General features: G+C 38.6%; 1 protein-coding gene across 1 annotated transcript in view; it reads left to right on the forward strand.

Moving 5' to 3' along the window:
• The first annotated feature begins 779 nt into the window (after nt 1–779).
• The window catches only part of LOC143720621 (uncharacterized), a 33,011-nt gene continuing 20,086 nt past the window's right edge, over nt 780–13,704 (forward strand). The window contains exons 1-25 of the mRNA XM_077210205.1: nt 780–1,056; nt 1,150–1,215; nt 1,600–1,632; nt 5,755–6,019; nt 6,410–6,524; nt 6,619–6,706; nt 6,971–7,050; nt 7,170–7,380; nt 7,737–7,862; nt 8,299–8,416; nt 8,502–8,640; nt 8,819–8,926; nt 9,080–9,149; nt 9,241–9,375; nt 9,492–9,650; nt 9,839–9,933; nt 10,028–10,157; nt 10,246–10,498; nt 10,769–10,809; nt 10,927–11,024; nt 11,275–11,426; nt 11,665–11,803; nt 12,726–12,833; nt 12,931–13,110; nt 13,202–13,441. Coding sequence (XP_077066320.1) covers nt 963–1,056; nt 1,150–1,215; nt 1,600–1,632; nt 5,755–6,019; nt 6,410–6,524; nt 6,619–6,706; nt 6,971–7,050; nt 7,170–7,380; nt 7,737–7,862; nt 8,299–8,416; nt 8,502–8,640; nt 8,819–8,926; nt 9,080–9,149; nt 9,241–9,375; nt 9,492–9,650; nt 9,839–9,933; nt 10,028–10,157; nt 10,246–10,498; nt 10,769–10,809; nt 10,927–11,024; nt 11,275–11,426; nt 11,665–11,803; nt 12,726–12,833; nt 12,931–13,110; nt 13,202–13,441 — 3,243 coding nt within the window. The 5' untranslated portion in view covers nt 780–962. The remainder of the gene's footprint in view (nt 1,057–1,149; nt 1,216–1,599; nt 1,633–5,754; nt 6,020–6,409; nt 6,525–6,618; nt 6,707–6,970; nt 7,051–7,169; nt 7,381–7,736; nt 7,863–8,298; nt 8,417–8,501; nt 8,641–8,818; nt 8,927–9,079; nt 9,150–9,240; nt 9,376–9,491; nt 9,651–9,838; nt 9,934–10,027; nt 10,158–10,245; nt 10,499–10,768; nt 10,810–10,926; nt 11,025–11,274; nt 11,427–11,664; nt 11,804–12,725; nt 12,834–12,930; nt 13,111–13,201; nt 13,442–13,704) is intronic.

A 13,704-nucleotide genomic window follows, 5' to 3' on the forward strand; every position in this document is an offset into this window, starting at 1 on the left:
CTTTAAATGCTATGAGCGCATTAAAAAAGGTGGATTCTGACTGAATGTCATTGTTGGTTTTTATCCTCCATTAACTGAAAAAAAATTCCGAAAGAAATTCCAACGAAATATCGTTCCTCTGTGTCATTATCGTTATAGTTGTGGTGTGGACATCCCAATTCTTATACAATGAGAAGGTTTATTAAAACTTTATAGTTATAGGCCTAGTTATCGTCATTGATGTGAATGGGACTTAAAGCTCTCCGCTTAAAGCTGCACTATTGTGCCTGAGATCATCACAACACCCTGCTGTGTTTACAGAGGATTTGATGACCATCTAGGAAGACGATTATTAATAATATAAGTCTTACAAGTTAGTTTTATAGGTTAAGTAAGTAACACATACAAGATAAACAAAATTCGATTTATTGTATTATGATAGTTATTTTTTAAGCAATGTCAAAATGAAAATGAAGAGATTGAAGCCACTTGATTTTAATTAAAAAATATATAAACATGCAAAAATATAGAATTGATTGCTTGATTATCTTTTTAAAACTCCAAAAAACTTTTTCCAGCAGATAACTTTATAACATATGCAAAGCACAAGGGTCTCTCAAATGCCTTAAATGTAAATGCAAGGTAGACATTTAGGGCGTGAATTTTACAGTGCGTCTCTACAAATTGGTCGAGCCCCCGAGTTACAATCAAACCAAACATCACATCCTTGTTTAATTTGAGATAATAACAGAGATAAACACTATGTTGTGAGTGACAGAAAGTGTTTTTTTTGCCACCAGGGTTTACATAAACAATGTTTATTCTCAAACACAGCTATTCTTATTCGATGGAAAGATAACATGCCATAATAATGCATACATTTAGGATCCACCTTCTGATCACAGTATGGATGGTCCCAAAGTAAACTAAGAGCCAGTATAAAAGAGCTAGTGCTGACAGACAGCACACTTTAGCTCTTGAGGATGGATCTTGTCTCCACAGGGACTGTGAGGATGTCCCAGATGTGGATGCTGAAATGGGTCGTTCTACTGGTGGGGCTGCAGTCCATACAAGCAGGTTAGAAAAATATAAAGTTACTGCAGTTACTGCAAGAAAAGCTCACCATATTAGCTACACAATATGACTGTATCTGTTTTTCTTTGTTTATAGACTTTATGAGCGATTATGGAGCTATGGAAGATCCTATGGACTTTATGTGGCCAACAACAACAGCAGGTGAATATGGCTTTATACTGTATGAGATGTACTAATTATTGATTCATAAAGAAACTATAAAGTAACACACTTATTAACAGATGCCAAATAGAACTGGTGCTTTATGTTTGTCTAAATGGACATACACATTACACTTATGACACAAAAAGCATGTTCAAGTTTCAAGTTGAACTGGTTTTTGGAATTGAATAATAATTTGATAATTGAATTGATTTATTCATGCAATTCAAACAGCCAAATCATTACAATTTAGCTAAGATTTTTTTAAATTAGATTTGCAAAGAGTATTGTAGAAAGAGTGATTGTAGAATATTGTGAATGTAATTTTTCGTTTTAAAGTATGTGACAAAAAATGACTACAGGTCTGTCTTTTTCTGTTTTTAGCATTCCCAACGACAAGTGTGCTGGTCACTACCGGTATGATGCTACTCTTTCTTTCTTTCTTTCTTTCTTTCTTTCTTTCTTTCTTTCTTTCTTTCTTTCTTTCTTTCTTTCTTTCTTTCTTTCTTTCTTTCTTTCTTTCTTTCTTTCTTTCTGTCTTTCTTTCTTTTTAATATAAATGCTAAAATATTTAAAGGGGTCATGACATGGATTTTTTTATATATATTCCTTGAGGTTTACTTATAATGTAAAAAAGAAATGACAAAAAAATATATACATATATGCGGAAAAACAATTATTCTCAACCCTAATTTTGTCATAAATGTTCAGGTTTTAAGGGGCAGCTCTTTTAAGGCGTGTCAGTAAATGGCCACTGTTATGATTGGCTAATGTCATTGTATAGGAAACAGTATAAACACCCACTTGCTATTGCGTGTGTGCGAGTAGGTGTTATAAAAACATTATCCTTTTAAACCGTCATTCAAAGACAAAGCATTATGAAATCATTAACGGTTTGTGATGCAGCTGCAGTCAGATCCAATACAGTTTAGCTGCTTCATCTTTCAACAAAAGTTTCTTTGCGAACTCCTCATTACACAGTGCCTGATTTACAAAACTAAATGCTCCGAACAAACATATAATCCTCCGAGGTGATCCGGAACGCCATTAAAATAAACCATCCACTTATACAGAGACGAAAACAAGTTGTTTAAACTGGACACGTCAAAGCGAACGTTATTTCACTCTTCCATTTGTGCTGTTGTCGACAGACTCAAGTGTCAGAAACTGAGCGCAGATCTGTATACTGTATCCAGTGTAGAGAGCATCAGTGATTATAATAGGTTTTATTTGCTTTCGACGTGATGCGATGCTCATACAGTGTAGGCCAGTGGGCAGGGACTATGGTGTGATGTTATATAACTATTTGTCAATGTCTTGCTATGGAGGCAGGCATTATGTAAATGTATTTGCCTGTGTGACATCACAGATCTCACAATATCCAAACGAGTCGGTTTTGGAGCTTGATTAAAATAAATGCTTTGTTTATAATTGTCACGTTTCAGTGTGTTATTAGTTCTGTTTTCAGATCTTGTTTCCCCCGTCTTTTGTGAATTTGGTTCAGTCCTGTTAGTTTTTCCCGCTCCTTGTTTGTGTTCAGTTTCTTCACCTGTGTTGAGTTAATTATCCCATTAGTCCCAGTTCTTTTAAAGATGAACTGAACTGAAATTCGAAAAAATGTGATATAACAGATGTATTTTATTTATTCTCATTGGTACAATTATTAAAATGGCAGAATTTGTTAAAAGGGATACAATGGTACGTTGAAAATGTTACACGGGCGCCGCCATGTTGGATTTCAACATTCGACTACGTCACTGGCATGGTAGGCTACTCCGTTGCCAACCAACACCAGCAGAGCTAGCTTCTCTCTACCCCCTGCCTTGTCAACAAAATTATTCTAGTCATGATTTCTAGTGTTTAATCCTAGGTACGAGAGACAGATGTGTTGAAAACGTCAATGAGTACATGAAGCGTCTGACATCAAATGTTTTATTTAGCTACAAGTCCAACGCATACTAGAATCCTTGATATTCAGCTGAGGGGAAAAGATGTAACGTTAACGTTAGTTCACTGCACAGGATGGGAACGGAATCTTATTCATCCTTCCCAAATGCCCCCTCGCCCAAAGAGTGAACTGCCGGTACGCTGTTAACCTTAACAGTCGGAGGAAAGGAAATAAGTTAGGCTAGCGTAGCCCAGTCGCCAATTCGTAAAATACACGGTTACATACCAGCTACTTTTGGGGCGCTGCAGCGTCTCAGCTCGGACATCCCTTAGAGATAGCATAGCCACCTCCAACACGTCTCTCTCACCGCACAGCATCCGAAATGAACGGTGCATGGTGATGCATTTTTGCCGATCAATAAATGTTCCAGGTTGACCTCTCTTCAACAGATTGACTCCGGTGCATTGCCCATGCTCCGACAGCGCCCGCGCCCACACACTTCCCCCAAACGATCATGTACTGTATGTGTGGAGCCTGACACTGGTCGTCCTCCATGTGATGGTAGTCAGATACTACTGGCCTGTCCCTCACATGCTCTAATGCGTAACTCATGCCATTAAAATTACTCATTTTCGTGTGTGTATATAGGACCTGCAGCTGTTGCCTATATACCTTCGCGGGTCCTACCATGCCAGTGACGTCATCGAAATTGCCAGCGTAACAAATGCAATTTTTGTGCTGCTTAAAAAAAGCTATATTGATATTTTTAGTTAAAATGTTTGATGTAAATTACTTTTAATTGTCATAAACAACATGTAATCAACGTTGATTTTTGCAGTTCAGTTCATCTTTAAGCCTTGTGTTTTCCTTCAGTGTTTGTTGGTTGTCGTCCTTGTATGGTTGTGTTACTGAATTCCTGGAGTTTGTTATTTTGTTCCTGTAGTCAATTTTGTAAATAAATCAACTACTTTGAAGTTCCTGCATCCTCGTCTTCATCTACCTGCACACACCCTGACAGAACGACCAACCGTACCGACAGAAGGCTTGACCATACCGACAGAAGAATTCACCACACAAGATCCAGCAGTATGTTCGCCAGTGTCTCTTCCCCAACCACCGAGCGGGAGAGAGGACATCCATTTGCGGGGACCCGGTTGGCCATATTTCGCTGGACCCGTGGAGGCCGCAGTAGAGGAGGTGGTCGAGAAGAAGCCCGACACCACTCTACATTCTGGCCTCTTTTCAACCCTGGGTTGGTGATGTCCAGACCAGGGCTCCATCCACCACCGTTTCCGTCTAGCCCAGAGCCCTCGCCGCTGTTCTCGTTAGACCTCGAACTTCCACCGCTGATCCGGCCCAGCCCAGATCTTCATGTCACGCCTGCAAAGCCAGTCTTCGAGCAAGAGCCAGAGCCAGTCTTTGAGCAAGAGCTAGAGCCAGTCTTCGAGCAAGAGCCAAAGCCAGTCTTCGAGCAAGAGCCAGAGCCAGTCTTCGAGCAAGAGCCAGAGCCAGTCTTCGAGCAAGAGCCAGAGCCAGTCTTCGAGCAAGAGCCAGAGCCAATCTTTGAGCAAGAGCCCTTTTCCCCGCTGGTTCCGTCCAGCACCAAGCCCTCTGCGCCGCTGGTTCCGTCCATCACCAAGCCCTCTTCGCCGCTGGTTCCGTCCAGCACCAAGCCCTCTTCGCCGCTGGTTCCGTCCAGCACCAAGCCCTCAGCGCCGCTGGTCCCGTCCAGCTCCGAGTCCCATGATGTGCTGGCCCCGTCCAGTTACGAGTCCCATGATGCGCTGGCCCCGCAGGCTGAACCCAGAACCCCCCTCTCCTGTCAATTTCCCCATTAAGATTTTGGGGGGGCGCCCACCCGAAGGGTCCTCACCGCCATGGCCGCCACAGGGGTCCTCACCACCATTGCCGCCCGAGGGTCCCACAGCTCCACCCTGGACGCCCGAGGGTCCCACAGCTCCGCCCTGGACGCCCGAGGGTCCCACAGCTCCGCCCTGGACGCCCGAGGGTCCCACAGCTCCGCCCTGGACTTCCGAGGGTCCCACAGCTCTGCCCTGGACGCCCGAGGGTCCCACAGCTCCGCCCCGATCAATCCCACAGCCTACTCCGCCCCGGCCACGCCCACAGCCTGCTCCGCCCCGGCCACGCCCACAGGAGTTTGTTATTTTGTTCCTGTATGTTCCTGAAGTTAATTTTGTAAATAAATCAACTACTTTGAAGTTAATGCATCCTCGTCTTCAGATACCTGCACACACCCTGACAATGAGGAAAATGTTTTAAGCTATGAAACTTGCAGGATGTTTAAGTGATACAAAGACCTCTTATATGTCAAAAGATCACGGGAAATTTGATTTCTCATGTTATGACCCCTTTAAAATGTAAGTATTAGTGTAGGCCTATGCAACATTTTACACTTTAGGAGACTAAAATATTTTTTGAGAGACAACTATAAGTTATTCATTGGCTTATTCCCTCAAAAAGTAGGTGGAGTAATCAAAACATTGCTCAGTACGTTTAAGCAATATTAGCACAACCACATTTTATTTGGTGCCACTAATGGCATAGAAATTATGCACTTCACCTTCAATTGTGTATTCAAGAGAAGTATTTAGTACAAATCACACAATTATGTGGCTTCTTTCTTGATTCAGTTGAACCGAATCCTGATCATCAGTCCACGATCTGCAGTACATGGGGAAATTTTCACTTCAAGACATTTGATGGTCATTTCTTTCAAGTGCCAGACACGTGTAACTACGTTCTGGCGGTGATGTGTGACAGCACAGCTTCTGACTTCAACATCCAAATGCAAAGAGAGACTGTGAATGACTCAGTCACTTTTAGCACAGTCACAATAAAGCTGGAAGGGACAGTCATCAAAATCACTAATGACGACATCACTATGGGAGAAGAAATGTGAGTTCATTTGAGTACTATCCAGCAAAAGCACACACATACATTTTCTTTATATGAGCATTTTTCATTTGGTAATGTATTTCAGTATTTGTATTTATTTAAATAGATAATATGTCATTTATCTTTGTGCAAGATATTAAGAATATCTGTAAATACATTTCTTATTTTAAGCATAAAAATAACTACATTTTGTGAAGTTTATGCTTTAAAGAATCAAATAATCACAGGTGGGGTTAGGAAAAAAACCTAATTCAATATATATTCTCTTACAAATTATTTATCTTAACCAGTATTTCAACTAAATTTATTTTAAATTTATGAAAATTTAGACTGGAAAACGTTTTTTTTTTTTCAGAAATGTTGACTTTTTTTTTATTATTGCTCTGACAGGGTGTCTGTTCCGACCTATAATAACGGAATTAAAATCGAGGGAAGTTCAACAAGTGTCAAGATCTCAAACAAACATGGAGTGGCTGTCTTCTGGGAGGAAGACAACTCTCTAACGGTATGATTAAACATCTCTGTGCACACATTATTTTATCTTGAAGCTTGATCTCAGACTTCTGATATTAGAGTTGTTGTTATATGATGTTCACCAGATTGAACTTCCTGAGAAGTATCAAGATCAGACCTGTGGACTTTGTGGAGACTACAATGGCAACAAGGCCGATGATATCACTGTTCATGGTAAACCTGATTTCTTGAATTAGATTTTCTTATTTTTTAATTTTTGTATTTCTTATGTATAGCTTTTTTTTGCGACAACAACAGTGAGATAAGGTTTTTTTTTTAGTTTGTTTTTTACAAATGGAATAAGAGTGGGTCCATCTTTACCTTCCTAAAGGCTTAAAGGGTCTTAAAGGGTCATCTTGAAGCCTCCTTGGAAGTGTGTTGAGAACCACTGACTTAAAGATAGGTTTAGTGTAACGTGTTCATCTGAATCCTTCTCAGGTTCGGCCACATGGAAGGTGTCCATATCGGCTGGAACCTGTGAGGAAGTTACACTTCAACCCACTGATCAGTGCAACCAGGTATGAGACAAAATCAATGTTAATATGAAAAATAATTTCATATTAAATTCAACCATTTACTGATTGAAACATTGGTTGCAATGAGACAATCCTCTTAAATTATATATTTTTCCCCCTAGACAAGTGTTTGCCAGCAGTATCTCAGCAGTCCGGGGTTTAGCGACTGTTACAATGTGATGGACATGGGTTCATTTGAAGAAGCCTGTGTGAACGACTTGTGTCAATGTTACGGCAATCACGACTGTCTCTGCAACACACTCACGGAGATTTCACGACAGTGCACACATGCTGGAGGAAAACCAGGAACATGGAGGACAGAGCAGCTCTGTCGTGAGTATCATTTCTGGAAGATGTCATTAGTTATGATGAAGATAAAAATTTAACTAAAGGGACAGTTCACCCAAGAATGAAACACGTTTATTTTCTCACAAATAAATAAAGCTTTTTAAGAAGACACCCGGAATATTATCTTAAATATCTAAAACTGCCTAAAATAACACAAAAAACGAATTAAAAAAAGTACGCTTTTGAAGTAGACACTTCCACATAATTATATTTTCTGCATCGATGTGTTACATTTTTAGCAGGACCATTGTAGGACAGAAAAAATGTTGTCATTACAAATGTTATACAATTATCTAGAGGAACAATTTTGTTATGTTTTCATGTGTTATTCTGTGGAGCAGCAAAGACATGTCCTCTAAACATGCAATACCTGGAGTGTGGAAGTCCGTGCAAGAACACCTGCAAAGATCCAAACGCAAGTCTAATGTGTAAAGAACACTGTGTGGACGGCTGTTTCTGCCCTGAAGGTAACTATTTAAAATAGGTTACAGTTTATAGCTGAAGATTTTTTTAAATGTTTTTGAAAGAAGTCTCTTATGCTCACAGAGGCTGCATTTTTTATATTAAAAATACAGTAAAACAGTAATATTGTGAAATAGTGTTATAATTACTTTTTTCAGGATTCTTTGATGAATAAAGTTCAAAAGCGCAGCATTTATTTGAAATAGAAATATTTTGTAACATTATAAATGCCTTTACTGCCATTTTTATTTATTAAATACATCCTTGCTGAATTAAAGTATTCATTTATTTTTCTTACTGACTCCGGCCTTTTGAATGATAGTGTATAATCAATGAATGTCAGCATGTACAGACTCTAAATGAACTCATCAGCTCTCAAAAAATATATCTGATGCCCTAGAAAACACGTTTACGCAATTGTCTGGCTTTCTTTTTGTAAAGGCACCGTGGAAGACGACATTGGTCAGAGTGGCTGTGTTTCTGTGAACCAGTGCCCATGTGATCACGATGGCACAGTATATCAATCAGGAGAGTCTTACAAACAAGCTTGTAAAAAATGGTAATATTTTTATTAAAATATTTTAGTCACATTTAAATTCCTTTATACATTTCCTCATGCTAACACTCCTGCCATTCTGTGTCAGTGTGTGTGCCGCGGGACACTGGACCTGTACACACCGGGAATGTCCCGGAATCTGCTCTGTTGTGGGAGGGTCTCACGTCACCACTTATGATGGAAAGAGCTTCACCTTCAGCGGGAACTGTGACTACATCCTCACTAAGGTCTGTCAGGATATCAGATGATCCACAGATATTTTCTGTCAGGGCGAGATCAATGAAAGTCTTCACTTGTACTTTTATTCACATAGTTTATTTAAAAATCAGTAAAGCTAGTGCATTATAATTAATATTGAATCATTATATATAATTTGGAGGTTCTTACAGTCCTTTTTTATTCCAGCACTCTAATGACAGTGATATTGCTGTGGTGGGAAATCTGGCAAAGTGTGATCCGGCCCGAACAGACACATGTCTAAATTCAGTGACCCTTGTCATCGCGGGGACCCGTGTAAGTACTGGGTTTAAATATTTATAAATAATTTAATAATTCTTTGCTAATAATAATACTAATACTGACTACTATGAGCAATAATAAGAGTCTTAATAATAATAATAATAATAATAATGATATATCTTTCTTAATGTTCTACTAATAAAACAGATTAGTTTTTCCTCCATTGGAACTGTTGCAGTGAATGGAATCAGTCCATATGTGCTTCCTGCTACCATAGGTGGGTTTTTACAAATATATGGGAACTTTTTATTTTTTCATCATTATATATAAAAAAATAATTTCCTTTTTCAATAATTCTGTTTTCCCAGGTCCTGTGAGCGTCTTCCAGCCCTCTTCCTCCTTCATTATTGCTGATATGAAGAGTCTTCGTCTAGAGATCCAGTTGGCTCCTGTCATGCAGTTGTATATTGTTGTCAGCACTGAAGAGAAAGGGAAAATGAGTGGTAAGTTGGAAAAAATACTGCAGATTTTAAATATGTGTTTTGTTTTCTGAAAAAGTCATTTTTTATTTGTAGGAAATAGATTTCTAATGAACTACTTTTAACCATGTTCCTCTCAGGTCTGTGTGGAAACTATAACGACGTCCAAACAGACGACTTTAAAACTGGATCAGGCATCATAGAGGGCACACCAACCACCTTTGTCAACTTTTGGAAACACAGTTGTCCAGATCTTGAAATCACATTTGACAACCCCTGCAGCCTGAATATGGACACAGGTGCTTACTGCATTAAATAAGAACAACACGCTCACAATATTCATGTTACAGTGATAATTTCATTATTTTCTTGACATAGTAGAAAAAATCACTACATTTTCAATTCTGCCATGCTAAACAAAGTACAGTAACTTATGTGACTTAGTTACTTGTGTAAACAAGCAAATCTCCTGTTTTTGTTCTCATAGAGAAACTTGCGAAAGACTGGTGTTCCCGTCTCACAAACCCAAATGGGACCTTTTCCGAATGTCACTCAGAAATAGATCCTGAGATTTACTACCAAGTAAGTCTTTGTACATAAAACACTCTTCTCTTTTGAAATTTACTGTGCAATTGTGTTCCTTAATGCATGCATTCAATCTGTTTTTTCTCTGCAGCGGTGCGTCTATGACACATGCAAGTGTGCAGATATTAAAAAGTGTATGTGTGCGGCCGTGTCCACTTATGCCCACGCATGTGCTGCCAAAGGAGTCATTCTCCTGGCCTGGATGGATTCAGAACCCTGTGGTGAGAACTTTATAAAGAACACATTCAAACAAATATTTATATGTGTACTCTGTTTCAAATTAGCCTCTGTTTGTGTCTTGCTATATAGACATGATTTCGAAGTGTCCAGAAAACATGAAGTACTCTTACAGCGTGAAAAGCTGTGGAAGCACCTGCCGCTCTCTCAGTGTACAAGATAACACCTGCCAAGGGTCCTTCACACCTGTAGACGGCTGTGTCTGTTCTGAGGGAACATTCCTCAATGAAGCCGGCAGCTGTGTACATCCAGACCAGTGTCCTTGTTACTATGAGAACCAAGCCATAGAGCCATCAGCAGTGTACTACAAAGATGGTTCTAAATGGTATAAATAGCAGTTTAACATAATGTATCCATTAACTTGTTTCTTTACCATTTTTAAACAGTTTTTTTACCCCCACTCAATAGCCTTGTACTGCCAAATGAAAAAAATATATTTTTTAAATTAGAAGCATAATAATTGCTGCAAAATGCCATTTCAAAATTATTTAGATGTAGCATGTCCCAAAAGCATACATCCATTCAACAATATTGACCTGCATTAACTCTTGATAGTGGAGCTTTAGTAATTTTTGCACTGTTTTGTCAAATACAGCACCTGTAACCTTGGCATATTGCAGTGCTCCAGTCAAGCGGGTGAGCTAAAACTAGTTCTTTCACAATATACCACCTTCTAAATTCAAACTTGAGGCATCACTCGTATGATGTGGGCTAATTTTCTGCATCTCATATATGTGCTTGTTGTGTTTTTAGACTGTGTGGCCCCGATGACATTCTTCAAATGCTCATATCCTGGAGAAAAAGGAATAGAGTGTCAGAGGACGTGTGAGAAACAAGATCCAAATAACTGCGTGAGTTGGGATGGATAGATGGATGGATGGATGAATGGAATACATGAAAAAGAGGATGAATGAAATGAAAAGTCACAGCAGTTTTGACATTTAAATGAACTTTCAAAAAATTCAGTTTGCTTACTTATTTTTAATTCAAATGCAGGCATTCCCGCAAAACCCTGATATAGATAATATGAAATGGCAAATCTTGTAATAAGTTAGAAGTTTGCAGGGAAAAGTTGGTTTAACAATTTTGTCTTGTCAATAGGTGAGCACAGGGTGTGTATCAGGGTGTATGTGTCCAGACGGCCTTCTGGCTGATGGCAAAGGTGGGTGTGTGGAGATGGAAAAATGTACATGTACCCACAATGGAGTCATCTATTCTCCTGGAGAGCAAGTTCAGCAGGACTGTAACACCTGGTGAGCCAATCACAACTGTTATAACTCATGTTATCATATTGCCGTTTTGTTTTATCATTTTACATCTACAGTACCAGTTAAATGTTTGGACACACATCTACAAGTGTAGATGTCACATAGCATGATCCAGTGTGTTTACTGTTAACTAAAAGTAAATCTATTAAAAATAATTTTGTATAACTGCAATAAAGCTATCATTCTATCAGTATTTATTTGTGAATTGTTCTCTATATTTCAGCACATGCACAAACGGGATGTGGAGTTGTACAGAAAAGGCATGCTACGGCACCTGTACCATCTACGGTGAAGGTCATTTCAAGACTTTTGATAGCAGGAAATATTCCTTCAACGGAGACTGTGAACACACCTTAGCCCATGTATGTTTGACTGTGCCAATGGAAAAAATATATATATTTATAGATATCTGACAAATACCGGTTACTATTATGTCTGCAAAAGCACTACGAATAATATGAAAGAATCTTATGAAAAAAAGGGCTGGGTATTGACAAATTTCATAATTCTATCTCAAAGGAACCCATGCAGTACATTACTGTAATATTAAAGTGGGTTGTATACAAACATTTAAATTGTACATAAGTTATTTTTAACAATAACAAAGTATTCATATTTTTTATATACTTCGTTCTACTCCAATTCTAGGTTTATTGTTTTTATGTTTTCATAATGGATTTATTGAAATATTGAAGAATAGGTTAAGAAAAATTATATGTAAATATCCTGCATATATTTAGCAAAATGCTCTTAGTGTTCATTTTTCTAGCTAACTATCGAGCTATGGTCAGTAAAAGGCTTTCCTGAGGTAAATGTTACGTTACGTGACATTGTTTACACCCTCTGTTGTATTAACGTCTTTCCGAGGCTAAAACACTGACTGAGTGATTACATAAAAACATTAAACATTTTGGACAATTGTACTGTATGTTTCAACATACCTTATGATGTTAATTTATTTTTATTTCAAGCTATAACAGCAGTAGAGGAAGAGGTGACTGGTTCACGTGCGATCTGCATTAACGCTTCGCTTGATCAGCGATTTATCAAAGCACATTAAAGAGCAATAGAACGTAATTTATTGTTTTAATTTCGTAGTAAAAGCAACAGATTTTGAAAGCTGAGACTTTGTCTCATATCAAAAGTAACAAAATTTATGGCAATTTGTTGGTTAGTGAAGTTTTGTTTCATATTCAAAAATCACAGATAAACTGCATATGAAGGTTAATTACATGGGGCATTATAATCTGGAACAAATTTTATTATGTGTGTAAACCCCTCTAGGATTATTGTGGTACAAACTTCTATCCCTCCTTCCGCCTGGTCACAGAGAACATCCCCTGCTCAACCGCCAACACTATTTGCTCCAAGACCATCTATCTGTTCTTTGGGGTGAGCTTATTTCATAGCTCAGAGTCAGCACAGGTTTAGTAGTAAAGCATCCTAAAATGCAATATATATTGTGTCACTAACTATTCAAATCCTACAGAGATACGAGATGATTTTATCTGAGGAGGATGGAGTGAAAGTTGTTGAAGGCAATGGCACAGATTACAGATATAAAATCCATTCTGCGGTCCTATATATTGTCATAGAAGTCGAAGATCTTTTGAATTTGATCTGGGACACTAAAACGAGTGTGATGATCCAACTCCATCCCAAATTAAAGGTATGCATTCCTTAAAGGTACACTCGTACACAAGAACCTTTTACCCTTTGTTCAATTACTCAACTAAACATCCACATGATCTCTGTGGCAGGGCAAGGTGTGTGGACTGTGTGGAAACTTTGATGGCAATGCAAATAATGACTTTATGAAGCTCAATGGAGAAGTGGTGACGGATCCTGAAGAATTTGGGAATAGCTGGAAGGTGAATCCCAGCTGCCCAGATGTGACAAACGTGAAGCATCCATGTGACGCAAATCCAAACCGGCGTCCCTGGGCTGAAAAACAATGCAGAATAATTAAGAACCCTGAATTTAAAGACTGCCATTCACTTGTAAGTAACAATTAGCAAGTAGCTGGCAAAATCAAGCCTTTTTACCCATGACATGTGAGGCCTAGAAATGCTCAATCATCACTGATGATCTATCTATCCCCATTTTACAGGCAAGGCTTGAGCCTAGTCTTACACTAAAATGCATGCTTGAGCTGTTTTAACAAGCACTGGTATATCTTAAAATATGTCAGTGCCATTGTTTCTCACGATCCACATCAGTAATGTTTTTTTATAAAGCATGTTTATAAAAGCTACTTAAATGC

Source organism: Siphateles boraxobius, unplaced genomic scaffold (assembly GCF_051911475.1).
Source record: "Siphateles boraxobius isolate OS27281-9 unplaced genomic scaffold, OSU_SipBor_1 65, whole genome shotgun sequence".
In the NCBI taxonomy this organism is placed as follows: Eukaryota; Metazoa; Chordata; class Actinopteri; order Cypriniformes; family Leuciscidae; genus Siphateles; species Siphateles boraxobius.